Source organism: Gallinula chloropus, assembly GCF_964237585.1.
Source record: "Gallinula chloropus genome assembly, chromosome: 4".
NCBI classification, from domain to species: Eukaryota; Metazoa; Chordata; class Aves; order Gruiformes; family Rallidae; genus Gallinula; species Gallinula chloropus.
Genome location: NC_140088.1, coordinates 72,279,234 through 72,299,019, shown reverse-complemented (window position 1 = coordinate 72,299,019; position 19,786 = coordinate 72,279,234). Strand labels below are relative to the sequence as shown.

The following is a 19,786-nucleotide window of genomic DNA, read 5'->3' as shown; positions in this document are numbered from 1 at the left end:
CGTAGCTACGTGCTGAACACCAGTCGCTCAAAAGGAAAGCCCGGGAAGGGGCGGGGGGGCGCAGCCGGTCCGTCCCGGAGGGGAAGGCGGGAGGCAGGCAGGCGGGCAGGGAGGAGGGGTTTGGCAGGGGCCGCGCCGGCATAAGAGGCAGGGAGCCCCGTGCCGTGCCGTGCCGTGCCGCGCCGCCGGGATGGAGGAGCGCTACAGCAAGGCGGAGACCCTTGCCCTGCGGAGGAAGCACATCGGGTAGGGGCTGCGGCGGCACCGGGAGCGGGGCGGGGGGCAGCAGGAGAAGAAAGATCTCCGACCGGCCGCACCGCTATCCCCCCGCGGTGACAGCGCCCGGGAGGACCCGCTCGGCGTTGCCCGGGGGCTCGCGGCGCTGGCAGCCCCTGCAGCCCCGCGGCAAGTCCCGGCGGGCCAGCGGGCACAGCGGCCGGCAGCACCCGGGCACTGCGGGGGTAGGACAAGAGCCGTCAGCCCCTCGGCATGCCAAAGCTCTGTGCCAGTCCTGATTCCCTCTCGGGCGGGCAGATGCAGTCGTTGAAGCACAGCACATCAAGCGCTGCTTCGCTGTTTTTAGCGGATCAAAGCAAGAAACGCGGACGTGGTACCCAGGTACCCATGTGTCCGAAATGCCGCTGTGTAGGGGTTTTGTTTTGGGTTTTTGGTGAATAAACTGACTGCTCCTAAAAAAAACAGATGTCTCCGATAAATGAAGCTGGGGCGGTTTCGTAAGCTGAGTCCAACGGGGGGAACTGCAGGAAGGCTGCCAGGAGTTGTGACCTGAGCAGCCGTCCCGGCCGCGCACGTACCTGACCCGCTGTACTGCAACAGTGGTTCCTCCAGAACGTGCGGCTTTAATTCCTTCTTCAGTGGGTGTCGCCAAGTGAAAAATAAGCCCGGGCTGTTAAAACCGACGCTGCCGATTTGCCGGTGGCATTCTTAATGTGTGACATATATGGAAAGCCCACTAATGATTTGTAGAAGTTGTTGCCTCACAAAGCGTGCACATCAACCTCTTATTAGGGGACAGCTCAATGTTAGGGGACCTGGGCTGCACGCGGGGGGCGGGCTGGGGATGGGGGGGAGGTGGGCGGAGAACCCAACATAAAATCAAAAACAACTTTCACAGCATAAACTATCATGTTATAGAAGAAAAAACTGTAGTCAAGAAACGAGCAGTGATGATGATGATGTTGTGCACTGCTTTTGAAGTGTACCAGAGAAATAGCTGAAGATGTCAGAAAAGGTCAATGCAATGAGGCTAGAAACTGTGAGAAAGAAAGTAACCGACTTCACTTTCCAGGAGTCACATTTAGGCTTTACAGGTTCGTAACCTCAGTACGCCTGACAATAACTTTCTGAGTTACCTGGAAACAACTGTGTTTATCCAAGTCCATATAAACATTACTGAAAGTTCAGAAGACTTCCCTTCTGCTCAGTAATATCATTCCACATAATTACATAGCTGGCATGTTCTCTGGGGAGGGGGTGGAGGGGCAGGGGGGACAACCAAGGAGTCTGAGTTTTGCTGGAAGCCAGAGCAGTTTAGGTGCTTATAAAAAGCTGCTTTTAAAGCTTTTATCCAAAGCAATCACGATGAGATGCTAGTAAGATTTTTTTAGGACCTGCTCAGCACCTCTGAAAACAAAGCCTGCAAGTCATTAGTGTTTTGTTCTTGAATATGACCTCTATACGGTACAGTCATTCCTTGCGCAATGAACATTTGGCTATAGTATAAATTAATGCTCAACAACTTAGTTTTATTCCCAGTGAGTTAATTGGCCATACATGTTCATAAGGCATGTAAACAAACAGAGCTACAGCCTGGAGACACAGCAGGACATATAAGGCCCTGGAATGACTTGCAGTCAGTGTGCTCCTGTGAAATCACTTGCAGACAGTCATGCTTTGAAAAACACCCTTATTAAAGACCTGTTTCTGTTCCCACTCTGCCTGGGGAGGTGCATGGGGGCTGGTTTTAATTTCAGCAAGAGCCCTGCTTGACCATGCACAAGTTCTTGGGGGGGGGGGGGGGGGGGAGTTGTCTGCAGAGCTGCAAAAGATTAACACCTTCAAAATTAAACAGTGTTATTTTGTATTAATTTATATTTTTTAGGCCTTCCTGCAAAGTTTTCTTTGCCAAGGACCCTCTGAAGATTGTGCGTGCTCAGGGCCAATATATGTTTGATGAGAAAGGAGAAAAATACTTAGACTGTATCAACAATGTTGCACACGGTAAGCAGTTTAACTTGTAAGTGTTGCTTTTGGTCCTTCCTTTCTAACAGGGATCAGAACACACTCCTTTTTCCAAGCCATGATGTTCATGGTGCTTCCCTGAATCTCCTTGTGTTTGTTTCAATAACCAACTGCTTGTGAGTAATAACTAATTATTTTCTTCTTTAGTTGGCCACAGCCATCCGTATGTGATAAAGGCTGCAACAAAACAGATGGAACTGCTGAATACAAACTCCCGGTTCCTGCATGACAACCTTGTTCAGTATGCGCAGCGCCTTACAGCCACCCTGCCCGAGAAACTCTCTGTTTGCTATTTCGTTAACTCTGGGTAGGTCAAAATATTATTTGTTTTTATTATTTTCCCATCATTACTATTTTGCTCCTGAATGAGATGGATGCTTGGGACAGCTTGGTCTAAATCTTACTAAGTAGGGCTTGGTGATAGGCAACAGACCTTTTCCCAGTAGCGATCGAAGGATCCTTCCTATTTGCAGCCATCATGCTCCATGTGATGGCTCAATGCAAGAGAGACAAAATATGAAATGATCTGCTGAATGTTATGCAAAAAATGGGAGGAAAAGCAAGAAGAGCAAATCAGACTGCAAGTTAGTGAATGCTACATACAGATCGGTGGATGCTATCTGTAAATTGGCATGTGACCTTGGAAATGAGCAGTCTTCATTAGATCTGTTTAGTTTGTGATCTTACGTTGCCAGAAGAGACAATCTAGAGAGATTTTTGAGCAAAGGGGCTGCTACAGGTCAGCAGGAAGTTTGAGTCTTTGTCTGGGGAGCAGATTTGTGTTCTCTGCTGCCTGATAGGGACAGCAGTGGAGGGACAGTGCCAACATGGAAGGTGGGACATAGGGCTGGAGTGTGGTGGCTTTTCGAGGGTTTGTTGCTGCATTGCACTGTCAGCTGCAAAGTGTTCTGTACCACGAGGAGGTAAATGTCTACAGGCAAACAGGGAGGGGGAGGGAAAGAAAGCATCTCTTTGTTTGTTGTTTATACAAAGAGCTGTCTTTTCTTTGCCCTCTTACATGGCATTTACAGTCTCACCCGTAGCATTGTAATCTGTAGTGACAGAGCCTGCTGTGTTCATTTATGATACCAGTTAGTCCCATGCCTCCTCTTCCATGTCAGAATGCCATTTTAATTGGAAGTGCTTCCTCACCATTTTGTGGCTGTATCTGTTGTTATGCAGGTCTGAAGCAAATGACCTTGCTTTACGACTGGCTCGACAGTACCACGGGCACCAGGATGTGATAACCCTTGAGAAGTAAGTACACGGAGTGGCTTACGTGAATGCAGCCAGCAAGTCCTGCCACTTCTGACACAGCTTTGCAGCAAGCCCCTGCTGTTTGTACCCCCGCTGAAAGAAAAGCTTTGCTGCTTCCCCACCAGAACAGGTCAGGAAATCCCTTTTCCACGTTGGGATAAACACAGGTTTTGAAGATCTCTGAAAATTAAAGTTGTTGGTCACCCCAGAAGGTCAACCACCTGTTATGGGGTTCTTCCCACAGACTGTCCTAAAGCAATTCAGGCCAGAAACTTATATGTTGGTTTTCAGTGTCAATGAGTGGTCTGGCCACTGAGCTGCTCTGGAAAAGGGCTTTCTGCTTGTCGTGTTCTGCTGGACATGTTTCTTTTGTACAAATAAGTATTCAGTGGTCAATAAGAGAGATCCTGTAGCTCTGCAGCAGTACTGTACCAATGCTCAGCTGCCCTCCAGTGAACACAAATATTCACACAAAACCAAGCAGCTCCAAAATCAGGAGGCACTGAGGCTATCAGCCATAGGGAAGGTGGCTGAACATATCTCTTGGGTTTCCCTATCCTAGATGCAGCTGTAGAGTTGGTTATGTTGCTGTAGGGCTGGATCTTCTTCTCAGGTTTTGATTAGAAATTTCAAACAAAGCAACTCCAAGAACACGTCTCTATTTGCATGGCACAAAGTGTGTTTGACTCAGCATGCTGAGATCCCTGTTAATCCTCCTTGACTCACATGACCAAGATCTGGAGCCACTGAGAGTAGCTTCCATCAAGAAAAGCTGAGAATGGAGCTGGCTCTGTCATCATTTCACTGCAACATCTTCTCTTTCTGAACACCACAGGGTATTTCTTTGTGCAGGTCCCAAGACTGTAGGCTTTTGCCATAGCTACCATCCCAGTCAGGCTAGGCTTCCCAGCCTTTCTTTGTGTCCATTGGCAGATTTGTTGACTGGCTAGTAGAACTGTGTAAAGACAAAGGAGTTCAAAAACATCATCTCTACCCCATGTACATGCTACTGGGAGACTGTGACATGACTTTGGTTTGGGGTTCCCCTCCCTTCAAGTTTATGGCTGAAAGTGTTTATTCCCTGAATGAAGCTGCTGTTTCCTCGTTTCTGTATCAGTCTGGCCACAGCAGTAACCAGTTTTAGCATGCTCTGCAATATAAAGATTTTACGTTCACATAAGAGTCATCCTTATCCCAAAAGAGGTTTCTACCGAACAGTCTAGCCTGTAGGGCCTTTAGGGCAGGTACTGCTGTGCTGCTGCTGAATGAGACCCCACCTTCTGATGCAATGCACACTCTTGAGAGTCTTTGCAGCCATGTTGGGGTCTAGCTTGCAAAGCTTTGGTTGGGCAGAGTGGGTCCCACATGTCAGAAATGAGGGAGCTGGACTCACCCTTCAACTGCCAGGTAAGGCTGCTAGGGCAGCCACCTTAGAATTGAGGCAGTCTGGCAACATCATCTTGGTCTGTCCCTACCCTGGCACTTGAACTTTATGCATTAAAAATCCCCTCCTCGTTCCACTCTTGCTCATGAGAGAAAAGTCAACAGCAATTTTGTGTTGCATTCAGAGAAAGACTGAGTAAACTAAATCAAGGTCCTTTCACAAAGAGTGCTGCTGTGTTGCTGATACAGTTGCTTATCCTGGATGATATATGGGCACAGTTGTAAATTTAGCTTTTTCTATACATTTGGTGAAATGTGACATCAATATTTAACACTCATGCAGTGCTTACCATGGCCATGTTACATCTCTGATTGACATCAGTCCCTATAAATTTAATCAGCTGGGAAAGGACAGCAAGAAGGAGTTTGTGCATGTGGTAAGTGTGGTATTTGTTTTTTTTATTTTTTGTTTTTCATCATTTTTATGCCTGTCAGGCACCATATTGAATTACACTTCTGGTGTAAATATACTTACATTCTGTTTTACTGATGCTAGAACATATATACATAGACCTGGCTATTTTTTCAGTGTATTAAATACAGCAAAATTGTTCACTTTTGGTTTTCAAAGATGGTACTCAGCTTTGAGGCTGACTTCCTTCATAGCGCTGCAAGTTCCCTGAGTGGTCGCACTGTACAGTTACAGTTTGAAAATTAGCCAATGTCTATTTTGTTGGTTTGTCTAAGCATGTGCAGGACTTTTAAATCTACTTCCAAAAACTGGAAAGGCAGACACCGTGAGTTCACATAGATCTGGGTATAGAGCTCATATGAGGTGTCCAACTGACCAGCATACTCCGTGATTTTCAGCCTGAACTTGCCTATCTTACAAAGATAAAAATCATTCTCAGCCCAGAGAGCACACCAAGCAGGTCCTTCCTATCTAGATTTCCTTGTGTTAACCACACTGTCAATGTAGTATCCACCTTTTTATACCACTCCCTTTCTCTTATTTACTGAACCTCTCCCAACACTGTTTGTCAAGGCTTGAAGGTCATTCAGATTTGTACCATGACTAGGACACTAGAAGGGAGGTGGCAAATTAGAAAACTCCATTCTCCAGTTGCTGAAGTGACCTTTCTGCAATAATCTGGAATAAGATGATGTATGAGGACTCAGTATTGTGTCTTGGGGAAGAGGAGGGGTGGTCTTGAAGGGTAGATGAGATAGATGACAGCTCTTTCAACAGTTGTGTCCAGTAATGTTGAACAGATCACAGGACTGGGTTGAGTTTAGGCTCCTGTAGGCATTTCTGCAAGTCAGGCTGTACTAACTCCTATGATCTATCTCTGTGGATAGACAAAATTGCAGAGCGATAGAAAAGAAAGTGTTTTGTAGAAGAATAGGCTTAAAAAAAAATTATATATATATATCTATATATCTCGGTCTTTTCAGGCTCCTTCTCCAGATATCTACAGAGGGAAATATAGGGAAGACCACCCAGATCCAGCAAGTGCATATGCTGAAGAGGTGAAAAAGATTATTGAAGAAACACAGAAGAATGGACGCAAGGTGTGTGTTTTGGGCTCTAGAAATGCTGAGACTTCATCTGTTAAGTGTGGCTTGGAGGCATGAAACAGGCAACTAAGGACGTTGCTTTACTCAGTTTCCCTTGCTTACCCCTACCCTTCATTTTTCTGTGGTGGGTTCTGAGTTCAAAATGGGCCGTTTTATCTACCTGATGCTCTGACCATAATTTTTGTAGGCATCAATTAAAGGATCAATAATACAATTGTACATAAACAGATACAACCAAAGCAGTTTAGTTTGATATTTTATGCATTGAATCAGTAGATTACATGTAAATATCTTCAGGCAAGCTTTGAGGTCAGCTGAGAAACTATATCACAAATTCTAGCGGGGATCTCTAAAAGTCTCCAGGACATGGAGAAAACAGGCTAGATAAAATCTTGGTGCTATTTCAGAGTCTAGTAGCTTAAGATAACATTGGAGTAATCTAACCCAGGTGAACCTTTCAATCATACACAATATGACCTTGATAAAAACAGACCATTGCTGAACAGATTTACCTAAAATGCGTGTTAATGTGTTGTGTGATGACATTAGCATTTTGAGACAGTTAGGACTTGATCCAAAGCCCACTGAAGTCACAGAAGACTTCAGTGGAGATTGGAACAACATGTTCCCTTCTAGTCCAATGGACTTACATCACTCTTCTTTTAGTCTCTTCATCAACTTTTTTTAATTCTCTACTAACGGATAGTTTTGTGTTTTTTCTTCCCTTGTTTCCTTTCTTTTGCATATTTCTTAGGTCTTGGTGACATAGACCTGTGGCAGGACAAGTTGTGCTAAAGGCTAAGCCTCACATGCTATGGGAAGCTTCGTACTCTTTGGCCGTAGCATGCCTCTTCAAATATAGTGTATGGTTCTTTACACGTTACTACTCGGCCTTGTTTCCAGGAAGACTGCACCAGCCCAGAGAGACCTCTTGATGCTCAGGGAGGGGTTCCCAAGTGGTGTGGGGATGCAATCCCTTAAATAGCACACTTATGCTGAGACTGTGGGGTAATATTGTATCTCTGCTGCGTAGACCTCTGCTGTTGACAAGAAATGAATTTTGATGTTCCAGTGTATCTGATCTGCTGCTCTTACCCTTCCTGACTTAAAATAACTTTCTTTTTCATTCCTAGCAACTGGAATTATTTCACCTGTAGAATTTTTCTCCTCTTCTGTTAAGTGCCTCACTCTGACATTTTTTCTTGTGTAGTCCTAAGCATTAGGCAGGGGTGCCCAAAGCATAGCCTCAGGTCATCTTACAGTTCAGCTTCTACCCACCTCTGCCTGGTGTTCAGGATTGAACAAAAAAGCTGATCACCACATGCACGTGTTGCTGGAGAGCCTTGATGTTGAGCAAGTTCTGTCAACCAAAACATCAAATGCTGTTGTGTGAAACCTGTACATTGAAATTTGTAACTAAATTTTGGGAGCTTCCAGGAGCCTGATCCATGTCTCCTGACACAAGTAAGTGTCTTCCACATGAACAGCTGTAGGACTAGGGCTTAATGGAGGTCCTTGTACTCCCTTCAGGTTGCAAAGGTGGCCCTGGCTACTGCAAATTTGGGCACCCCAGATTGCAAAATGAATAAATTCTTTAGCCATAGCTGTTCCCAAGAACCCTCAGTTGTCCAACCCGTTGCGTGATTAAATTAAGGCACACATTCAAACATTTATTCCTAGACTGTAGGATGTTTATGCAAACTCCAAGTAGATGAGCCCAGCTCTCACCTGGGTTTGTTTTTTTTCGTAGATTGCTGCCTTCATAGCCGAATCTATGCAGAGCTGTGGAGGCCAAGTAATTCCACCTGTGGGCTATTTCCAGAAAGTGGCAGAGTACGTACATCTCTTCAAAAGGGAGTAACTGGAAAATTAACCAAAGCAGCAGGTTTTGCACTATAGGCTTATCCAATTAATTCAGCTATCACCCCCTCTTGCTCTTGGCTATCTGTGGTTACTTTCTTGTTTATGAAGACTATGATTCCACTCTTTTTTATGGAATATCAGCCAACTAATAGTTTTTAGCTGGATAATCTTTCCTTTTCTATTTTTAAACCACATTTGATGGAAAATGAAATGGACCCATAATAGATATAACCCCACGGTACCATTAGAGTATCCCTATTTTGCATAAAAATATCAGAATCTTTTTTTCTCAACAGTATGCAAAAATAAAAATTTTATCAATGGAAGTAGCTATAGCTGTGTTTCAGCAGCCATGTTCATTCTGGTTTTTTTCCTAACACTGGGGAATTTCTGTAACAAGATTGCCTACCCGAGAGGTGTTCTGCTGCACTGTTCATTCAGGCTGTTCTGTCTTTCTTCAGGTATGTGCGTGCAGTGGGTGGAGTGTTCATAGCTGATGAAGTCCAGGTTGGCTTTGGCAGAGTTGGAAAGCATTTTTGGGCATTCCAGCTGCAAGGTGAAGACTTTGTGCCTGACATCGTCACCATGGGAAAGCCCATTGGCAATGGCCACCCTATGTCTTGTGTGGTCACAACAAGGGAAATTGCTGAAAGTTTTGGTGCCTCTGGACTGGAGTATTTCAATACCGTAAGTCTGTATGTGAAGGTTTTCCCTTGTTTCTTTTGGTCTACATTTAGCAGTCAGGAGTCATTCAGGTGATTCAGCTAACATCTGCAGCTGTCACTGCATCATATTACTAAGAGCTTGAGTCAGCCACAGTCTATTATCTAAAAGCCAGTGGAGAAGCTTTGAAATATGCTCTGTACAAAGTGGTATAGCTTCATATAAGCCACCAATAATGGTCTGGCAAGTCATGTATCTCATCTCACATCCCTACAGATAAATTATTTCTTACTTCTTTCTCTAGTTCTCTCTCTCCCCTCTGAAATGGATAGGCTCAGTGCTGGTGGGGATCATGCCCTAGCAGACCTTGCTCTGAAGCTGTCACCTAACAAAACAGTGAGCCTTTACCAGGAAACATTTAAGCTGCATGCATACTGCAGAGGGGCAGCTTTCTGCTTGCTTTCTGACTCCTCTTTCTGCACCTGTGACTAAGCCTTCTTCCCAGCTACCATGAATTCCCCTGCTTTTAATGGAGTTTACACCCTCCCGTTCAAGAAATACCAGATCTATCACCCACCCATTTTGCCTGCACATGCAATCAGCTAATCACAAGAGCAGCTTGAATGCTTCAGCTGTAAAATCTTCAAATTACTGAAACCCGAAGTGGAGGAAGTGGGACCCCCTCCCTTACACTGCCCAAAGTGTTGAGGACAGTGCTCCATAGCACAAAATCCCCACCTCTTCAAGCTTTCCTCACAAAATGCCAAGCAGGAGAGTGAAAACTCCATGGATAGGCACAGATGAATGTTTCTGACAGGTTTTGTTTTCCTGTTTGTCTTTACTGTCAGTTTGGAGGCAACCCAGTGTCTTGTGCTATTGGTTTGGCTGTGCTAGAGGTAATAGAAAAAGAAGATCTCCAAGGAAATGCTACACGTGTAGGAAATTACCTCCTGGAGTTGTTGGCTGAGCAAAAGGAGAAACATCCCTTAGTGGGAGATATCAGGTGGGTGCCTTACAGAAATGTACAGACAAGAAAAATAACTGTGCTAGGAAAACTGACAAATTTGGGCTGAGGGGAACACAGAAACATTGTATCATGACTATTCTACACCTCTTTTTCAAATCGGACTACCCAAAACAGATACTGTAAGGCAATTTATTTTTTTGTAAAGTTGTCTATCCATCTGCCTATTTAGGTATAAAGGTAGCCACTAGAAAAGTTCTTGGAGAGAGTAGGAGAAAGAATCATCTGTGTGCAATGGCCCCGTCATCAGCACACTGTTGGGATGATGGAGAACTTGTTAAAATCTCTGGTCCATTTCATTTGGAGATGTTAGTGTGGGTTTTCCTCATCTCATTTTACTACCATGATAACTGCCTTCGGGTGTTTTGGAGGGATTGGGTTGTGGGGTATTTTAGGTCTAGTTTTTTGTTATTTGTCTTCCACAGCTCCCTGGCTTAAGGTTCATAGGAGAAGAAAGACAGCTAAATGTATTTATCTGGAAATATCTGTTATCGCACTTGATCATCTGAAGTAGCCAGTGCCAAGAGATGACCAAAATTAAAGTCTCCTCTCTTTCCTGTTCCTTCCCCACTGTGCCCTAGGGAAGGGAACTGCAGTTCTTAGGAACACGTTTTGCATTTGCAGTGGAAGTCTTGGGTAACTGATGCTGCATTTCATTTGTTTTTAATTTTTTTTCTCTTCTCCAGGGGTGTCGGATTGTTTGTTGGAGTAGATCTGGTGAAAGATCAACAAAAGCGAACACCAGCCACGGCTGAAGCCCTTCACCTGATTTACAAGTAAATGGTTTTTAATGACTATATGCAGTGATCAAACCCTCCTCCTTTTCTGCATCAGTTAGTCATTCCTTTCAGTCTACATTTTGTGTAGTTTTTGACACCGTAGTACTAGAAAGAAAGAAAAATTTTGATATCTAGCTCAGCCTGAAGGGCTTGGTAGGACAAAAGAGTTTTATACCTAACACAGATGTTCCTCTCGGCACAGGTTGAAAGAGCATCAAATCCTTCTCAGTGCAGATGGGCCCCACAGAAATATACTAAAATTCAAGCCACCAATGTGTTTCACAATGCAAGATGCAAAACATGTAGTGGAGATAATCGATACACTTCTCACAGGTATGTATGCTTCAGTGCTCAAAAAATACTCTTCCTTCTTAATTTCCAGGTGACCTGTTAGAAACACCAGCCACCACATGTTAGGCCTCTACATGTAAGGGAAAATAATCACTCTATTTCTTATCACTTGTCCAAACTGCTGCTCTCAATGCCAAACATTATAAAAAAATTAAAATCCCCATATGTACTTCATCTGAACTTTTAGGCAAAATCCTGTTCCTGATCCTTTCTGCCTCACAGATTCAATGTTACTACTCATTTCTGGTCACATACATTACATGTTAGAGTTGATATATTAATTCAACATGGGCCTGAAAGACATTGCTGAACAGTGGTGAAACTTTTCATGTGCTCTAGCTTTTTTGGGTTTTATATATATATATATATATAAGCATATACATATATATATAATTTTATTTTTCTTCTAACTGACATGCTGGAACATGATTGTCTCATTCGAATTTAGCCTGAAGGTTTTCAGGCTCTATTTATCACCTACCGGGGGAGCAATCCAGGAATCCAGGGGAAAATAACATCAGGTACACTGTTAGCGTAAAGACTCTACAAGCCCATTCTACACTGAATGCTCCATCTCCTGAGATTATAACAACTGACTAGCATGAACGTGCTGGACAAAGGCAGAATTCAGCTCTGAAAGGTCTATCTGAACCCCCGGTGGTACAGTCAAGATGCTAATTGCATTCTTTCCTCTGAACACCCCCAAGCTACACAGTCCTGATATACTAATCACATTTCCTCAGAAAAATGTTTTAGGAAGTATTCATCATTCTTCAGTTATTCTTTTGTGAGATAAATGCCCAGAGGAATAGCTGTTAAGGCTTTTTGTTACTTCAGCCAGCCGTTTAACTGACTGTAGAATTATTTATCCAGATTCTTTTTAATTTGTTGTATTATTTTTTTTAGAAATGGAAGAGGCAACTGGAATGAAGACAGAATATAACACATCTGCAAATGCACAGTGTAAAAGAAAGGTATGTCTTGAATTTTTTTGAACCCTTATTCAGACAGATGTTTGGCAAAGCAAGTATAAATTACTCTGACAGAGCATGTCTTCATTTTTGGTGTGAGTGGTTCTGTGCCTTGAGACTGAGCTCAGAGTGTAACCCGCTACTTGCAGCCTGAGAGGACTGTGTAGCTGGGGCAAATCTAAAAAAGAGCTGAGTAATACAGACCTACAACAAGAATCACATTACAGACAAGTCCCTTGCCTTCTGTGCAAACAAGACTTGGGGCTGCACCAAAATGTGAGCTCGGCAGTCAATAATTTTACTAGTTCTGCATATTGCATGCTACTGATGGATACTTAGTACTGATATATTCAGCCTGTAAAGTGTCCAGGCTTTTGGGGTGTTCCAAGGATTTCATTTCCACCTTAGCTCTTTGAATATGAATGCCTGACGTATCCAAATCAGGACTTCTTAGGGTGTAGCCCCAGTTTTGGATAAATCCTATATACTTTCTCACACCCTTAAAAACACATCACTCCCTGTGTTACAGGAAAGCTTGGTGAGTTTTCCAGTAATGCTGCAAATGATGGGTAGGCAATAGCTCAGCTCTCCAGCGATGTAGTAATTAAGGCAGATAATTAAGGTAGATAATACCCAGATTATACTAGATTTGGGGTGCAAGCCTCCTCTTGCAGACACTTGTACCCACTTGGTTCAGTTCTTTCAAGGCTGAGAATCTGTGCTGCTAAAAGAGGAAAGACAGGTAGAGTTACTGAAGGGGAACCAAGTGCAATAGCTGCCTGTTGGAAGACAGGCACATGCCTTCACTGACATTTCATTTCTGTTTCAGACAAGTGAAGGGAGTTCTGAACCAGAAGGTGCAAGTGAAAGCATCAGCCATATGAACGGAGCCGTCTGCAGACAAGAAAACGGGCTTTATTCTAAAAAACGCTCGGTGCCAAGTAAACGAATAAGAACCTGAAGAGGGAGAGTTTCCCCATTCCGTTTGAATTGTCTGCCTTGCTTTTGAGATGAAGAGTGCAATAGTCCGAGTCCTAGGATCTGTTCGAAGCCTAGTCCTACCTTCCATAAACTGACTGAATTCCTATTAGCTTCAGTAGGAGTTTAAAATATCTTTTCAGATACATGAGAACTGCACCATGTGGCTTGAAATCTAGATGTGACAGAATGGACAAGTGATACACAAATACCTTGGTGCTGATGGCAGGCTTGACATAGGTATACAAACTCAGTGATATCTGTGGATGTACCCATATTACACAGAATCTGAATTGCTTAACCACCCTATAAGCAAATGCCAATCCTATTAAGTTTCAAATTATGTGCTTAACATGATATTTTTACAATATTTTAAATTTCAATATGTAATATTGAGATGTTAATTACTTCCCATGTTTTAATGGCTGAATTCACAAAACAATGCTTGAGAGAGAAATCATTATTATCTTCCAGTGTAACTTAGGTCCTATGGACCATATTCCCAGCTGATGTAAATTGGTATATCTTTGTTAATGTCAACAACACTCTACCAAGAGTCTACCACTGTGTGTGTAGAGACATGATGTTTATGCAGGGCTTTCATGTTTAAAGAAAATGAAGAATCCAGATCCTAATTTTGTACTGATAAAGCAACTTCTATAGAGAACTATTTATATAGAGTAAGATTTTATGATTTTTTTCCCCCAAAAGTTTATATTTTGAACCTCTCAGTCCAAAAAAATATGCAAGTAGAGCATATATCATTTCAGACACAGTGATTGATTGACTTTTTAACCTGAGAGTCTCTCAAAATAAGGTTCCCAGGGATAGCTCAGCTTGCATTCCCATGGATTTTAGTTGGTTTGACAATCATGGGAATTACTGCTTGATCCTGTTGTAGCAGTGCTATTACTTTCTGTCAGTGGTGATGAAGAGTCACATACTAGTTGCACGGGATCCTGACACATAAATGGCTCTGCTAACATTTGGTAGATTACTCAAAGGAGAGGGCCACTGCATAAAACACACATGCAACCACTTTTCAGCCATTGCCTATATGTGCTGTAGATACTTTAGACTGACTTGCCCCCTTGTCAGTGTCAAATTTCAATAAAAGCACACAAGCCCCATTTCTCTTTCTTTTTTAAGACTTGCACAACTCCATGCTACAGAAGACACTGAGGGTTTGACAAATGGTTTGTGCTTCAGGGAAAAAAAAAAAGACAAAATGTATTTCCACTTCAATTTTAATATCCTAAGTTCTGTTGGTTTGTAATTGCTGCTAACGACCCTACTGGTATGACTTAAATTTAAGCACCTTACCTAATTTCATGTTTTCCACAGTTTGCAATATTATTATTGATGTTTCTGGTGTAACATCTTCCACCATCCTCAAGCTGGCTTTTTTTCTGTTTCATGATCCTTGAATAATTCATCTATTAAAAATAAATCTTTTATTTGTAATTACAATGTCCTCCACAAAGAGGGTTTGGGGTTTTTTTTGTTTTAAACTTATTCTCCAGTAACACCTAGTTGGTAAGGGAAGTAACTTCAGTTTCAACTGGGGTTCGCCTCCATGCTGAAGCAGAACTGTCTGGACTGTTTCCTCAAAGTTCTACATAAATCACAGACTGGTCTGGGTTGGAAGGGACCTTAAAGACCACCTAGTTCCAACACCCACCGCCCCCACTGCCATGGGCAGGGACACCCTCCACTAGACCAGGTTGCCCAAAGCCCCATCCAACCTCACCTTGAAGGCCTTCAGCTGTTGGCAGCTTTTCCCCTCCAAGCCAGATGTTACGTCAGCCTCTGGTAACCCTGTACCAGGAAGGATGAAACAGGTCCTTTGCAATATGAAACTTCACAAAGACCTAAGTCAAACTAATTTGGTATGTGTCCAAAGGCCCGGTTTAGGTCACTCCCCATATGGAGTGGGGCTGCTCACATTACATCTTATCTGCTACATGCCACATCAGCACACCTGTCTCCCCAGCAAGCAAATGTTTGTGTGCTTCATTAGAAAAATTAAGCTCAAAGGCACACAGCCCACCACTATACTATGGTATTGACTATTATGGCAGATCATTAAAATTTCATTTTCAAAAGCATGTCAAAAAACTAGGAAAAAAAAAATCTGATTAGCTTAACTCGAGTGGGGGGGGGATGTGAAAATCACAGCTTCATAAAACCAAGGGGCCTGCACCTCTACCCCTACCATATGTCTTGCTTCTGTGCGTGCTTGAAACACACAGAACAACAGCTGCTCCAATTTCCTAGTGTTTTTCACCCAGTTTCTGCTGCACGAGTCAGCAAGCTCCCTACCTATTGGTTCTGCTCATTGTGTAAGGTGCGAGCTACCTAGAACAACTAAGTCTCCTATTTTCTTTAAAGAAGAGATACTATCATTTCTATGACACACACTGGAACCCACCCCTGTCATTTAAATGGAGGGACCAATCCAACAGTTGCCTGGAGTTGAGTGGGACCTACTAGCATTACTGTGCCATTGTTAAAGGTCCTGCAGTATCTCAGAGTCCACACGCAAGAATATGCACAACCCCCTACTGTGTAAGGCTTACTAATTAGAAGAGACTGATTAAAGGATGGGAGAGGGGAAGCAGAAATAATTAAGGCTAAACACAGAGAGAGTGGTTCCAGTCAGCTGAACTGATCAAGTATCTTCCCTCCCACTGAACAGGCTTTTCTCCCCGCTTCCAACGCTGTTTCCCTTTATTTTATTTCTACCTCTCCATCTTGGCTGTGCAATTCCTATTTTTAGCCATACAGTTCGACCTCCACCTTAGCCATTACACTCCTCAGACACTTCTGTAAGCCAGGTCAACTCACTAACCTACCAGAAAACAGTAAGACCACATTGGGTTTCTGCAAGGTTATTGAACAGGGTCATGAAGGAGGCTTGAGCCTGCGCAGAACATGCAGAAGGAGGGACAGTGGGGTGAGGGAAATGCAGGACACCATCCCAAGTGGGCATCACATGCTGGAGTTAGTTACTTTTATCTTCACTCTAGCTTGTCATCCTACTGGAAGCCAAAGCAAGGTAATTTTACTGCATTCGCACTTTTTCAGTCACTTTCATATTGCACATTTAAGGCTTTGAAGCAAATAGATTGTTTAGAACAAGGGGAAAAGACAGGACAGTGCTTGCTGCATGTACAGGTGAAAACATGGCCCTCTGAGGGTCTGAGCCTACTGCCAGCTGGGTACTGACCTACAATAAGGCAAGGAGGACTGAACCTGTGTGGAGTTGGAAAGCTGTTCTGGGTAGAAGAATCACGATCACAAGTTACTGTGTCACCACACCACCAATGAACTGCCAGGGAAAGAGAGCATGTTTCTTGCATTTCCCACCGACTCATGATGTGACTGGGCTGTTTCATGCCATCTCTGTAGGCTTCAGCTTTCAGGGATGCAGGGGTTCTTACAAAGGCCATGAGAGAGATGTCTACACAGGAGGACTCTTCATGTTGATATTTCATAAGAAAACACATTCGGGCCTAAATGATGACCCCAGATACAAAACACCAAAGGTTTAATGCCTGCACCAAGCTTCCAAGCTCAAGACCAATCTGCTCCAGACAAAACAACCTCCAGCCTCTCCCACCTCTGTTCCCAGCCATTCATGTGTTCTAGGATAAACGTTGCTCCAGTATCACAATAACATACATTTACAACAATATGGAATAACAACAAAAAAATAATTGAAGGAAGCGGAAGGGGAAGAACATGAAGAAATGTGTTTTGGTGCAGCTCATTGAAGGTTGCTAAAAGTCTTTAATAACTGGCAAGGCAGAAAGTCTTGTGGTCTCATGAAAGCCTGGAAAAGGATTCCTGGCTTCAGCTTAGCTATTGACTCATTACATGGCTCAGCGAGTGACTTAACATCTTCATGTCTCTATTTACTTCCACGTATAAAAACAGCTTCAATAACCTTTGTGATCGTTTGTAACAGTTAATCACCTTATCAGGCACAAACCCCTTTATATAGGACTGCAAGTCACAAAGTACAGTTAGCTCAATTTACTTATTTGCAGTTACTTCATTTTATTCCCTACTTGCAAGTAGTTTTGTCAGGAAATAAAGCCCTGTGATGTCCACTGCAAAGTCAGAGACTGATTATGTGAAAAATCATGAAGCAATGAAAAGACACAGCCACAGAATAGGGAAGCAAGCAGCTCCCAGGAAGCCTAAAGATCTGCAAATACACTTTCAACTGGCACAGGGCACCTCTGTTAAGCAAAAAGAAAGCTTTTGGTCTCCATTCCTTAATATCTTGATTCTAGTCACAAAATAAGGCAGGAAAGGAGTTCATCTGGAAAATGTGCTGCTAACACGCTCCAGTGGCTTGCTCTTGGGAACAAAGATTTCTGTTCCCATTACTTGTAATCAGCTCTCCATTAAGGTAGCTTTATCCCACTCTCTATCAGGCAAGAAGCAGATCATACAAATGATAATTAAATTAGACTATAGAACAGACTATATTTTGCACATTTGCCTTTGCATTCTTCAAGTGATATGAGAACTACAAATCTCTGTGAGACAGGACCAGATTCCTTTCCAACTTACACATCTACGCCAAAACAATTAGGGCATTTAATGCTGCTTTCTTAACTCACAGCCTAATCAGGTGGTGAAACTGCAGTGAAATAATGAGTTCTGCTGTAAGCTAGATTTGACATAAGAAAGTTTTTTCCTGACAAAGATGTGCAAATATAACAAATAGCTATAAGTAAGGACAACATCTTCCACAAGAGAGGTTGGAGAGGTTCCTGTGAGCACTGTATCAAAATATTTGCCCACAAAAGCTTATGGCTTAGTATGAAGTTCAGAAGACTTTACCTTCATGCTCCTACTTAATTATATCCCTCTTCTTTTTTTACTACACCAACCCTACACTACAAATCTTTCCCTGGTGTGAAAGCAGGGGATGGGGCACTCTGGCAGCATGCTAAGAGAGCATTTTGTATTGCAAGCAGCTGTCCCATAAGATATCCAAAGTAGCATAAACCTTCCCGTGCTACTGGGTACCCACCTCCAGACATATCTTCTGTTCACTTTGTCTTCCAGTGTTCATAAAGCTACCAAACAGCATCTTTCTTCTTGTCCCTCCAAGTTTTGCCAGCTACTGACAATACTGCTTTCTGTATAAACTTGCTATTTCACATTCCGGAAGAACAATCTAGAAGAACAAATAGCAGCTGTTTATATGGGAATTTATTCTATAAATAATATATGTGCATGTACATTATGCACGTAGGGGTGTGTGTATATATATATATTTTATATATGCATAAACACATATAGAAGCACATATACAGACACATTCCAAAGCAATTAATGTATAAGTCAATACCTTTATGTTTAATAACTGTAATGGGAAACAAAGGGAATTGCCATTTCACATATTTTTGAGATGAAAAAGATATAAATTTTATGGGGTCTTAGGTAGAGGGATATTAGCAATTGCAGGTGAACCCTTTACATACTGCTTTACCTTTGCATACTGCTGTCACAAGCAAAGAAGTTTCCATAGGCAGCAAGGAAAAGGCAGTAAGATATCTGTAGACAACTGCTGGAAAAGGAAGGAAATACCATCTAGGTACAAATCCTGAAAAATGGAGGGCTTCAAAAGTGTGGTTGACAAACTAGAATACATTAACCAAAAAGCCTCACTTACGAATCCCAACCTTCATCATATGCTGCTCTTCAAATTGAGCAAATCTTTGCACCAAAACACATTATATGGATTAACTTGATTTACCTATAGGTTTAGTGTTATCAGAAATGAGATCTTGTGGAACACCTTGCAACCAAACTCTCTTAGAGACTCTCGAAACATTTAATGCCTATAGAATCTCTATTAACCAAAATAGCCAGGCCTCTCTGACTCCACACACAGGATAATTATCAAAAGTTACAACCACTTTGAGATCTTACACACTGTCCCCATAGCAAAGCTAGCTACCCAACTGAAACACGTCAGCCCAGCGTCTTAGGTGTCAGACTTCATGGCCTTGAGCTTTTCAGCTGCTCTGCTCTGGGGCTGAGTGAGGGGACTTCTCTCCACTGGCACTGATGTCACAGACTACGCAGACTCCCACAGTCGTGCTGCTCAGACCTCTGAGACCAGTGGTACACATGGATTACCTAGCTTTCAGAAAAAAAAAGTCTCTTTTTCAGCCTTTATAAGCAAAACTACGGCACCTATGGCAATATTGACCAACAGACCTAGTACCGTCAAAATTCCCCACATGAAAATCGTATCTCTGCTCATTTTCCCTTTCACATCCCACCAAAAAAAGCACCTGAAGAGAAAGGGGCACAAGTAGCTTCCCCCAGCCCCTTTCTTGTGTTCATTCACAGACTGCTCTCTTGTCTTGTTTCAGGGCAGGCCCCTAGGTTGATTGCTGGAGGATGGAAAGTCAAAGGTGGCAGCTCTGGCATGTCTGGTAACAGTCCTCCTGTGCTTGCTGACTGGTGAATTACCTCAAAACAGCCTATTCTTTCTTTCCTGTTTTTCCAGACTAGTTTCTATTGAATTAAGTGCCTTATGCTTACACAATAAACAACCCAATGGCTTGCCCAAATACAGCATTCATTCTTGCAGTGGTCCACCAGTCACACCTGCATTTTCTATTGCTGTATTTTTTTGCCTTCTC

The 19,786-nt window shown here is 42.9% G+C and overlaps 1 protein-coding gene across 1 annotated transcript; it reads left to right on the top strand.

The window, feature by feature from the left end:
• Positions 1-190: 190 nt before the first annotated feature.
• ETNPPL (ethanolamine-phosphate phospho-lyase) lies at positions 191-14,586 on the top strand (the record flags this gene model as incomplete). The annotated part of the gene is made up of 13 exons (XM_084263583.1): positions 191-246; positions 2,123-2,241; positions 2,410-2,569; positions 3,445-3,519; positions 5,246-5,339; positions 6,358-6,474; positions 8,231-8,313; positions 8,805-9,030; positions 9,855-10,009; positions 10,717-10,806; positions 11,012-11,142; positions 12,067-12,134; positions 12,961-14,586. 13 exons carry the CDS (start codon positions 191-193, stop codon positions 13,090-13,092), a joined length of 1,506 nt encoding a protein of 501 aa, XP_084119709.1. The 3' UTR covers positions 13,093-14,586.
• Between the last annotated feature and the right edge of the window lie 5,200 nt (positions 14,587-19,786).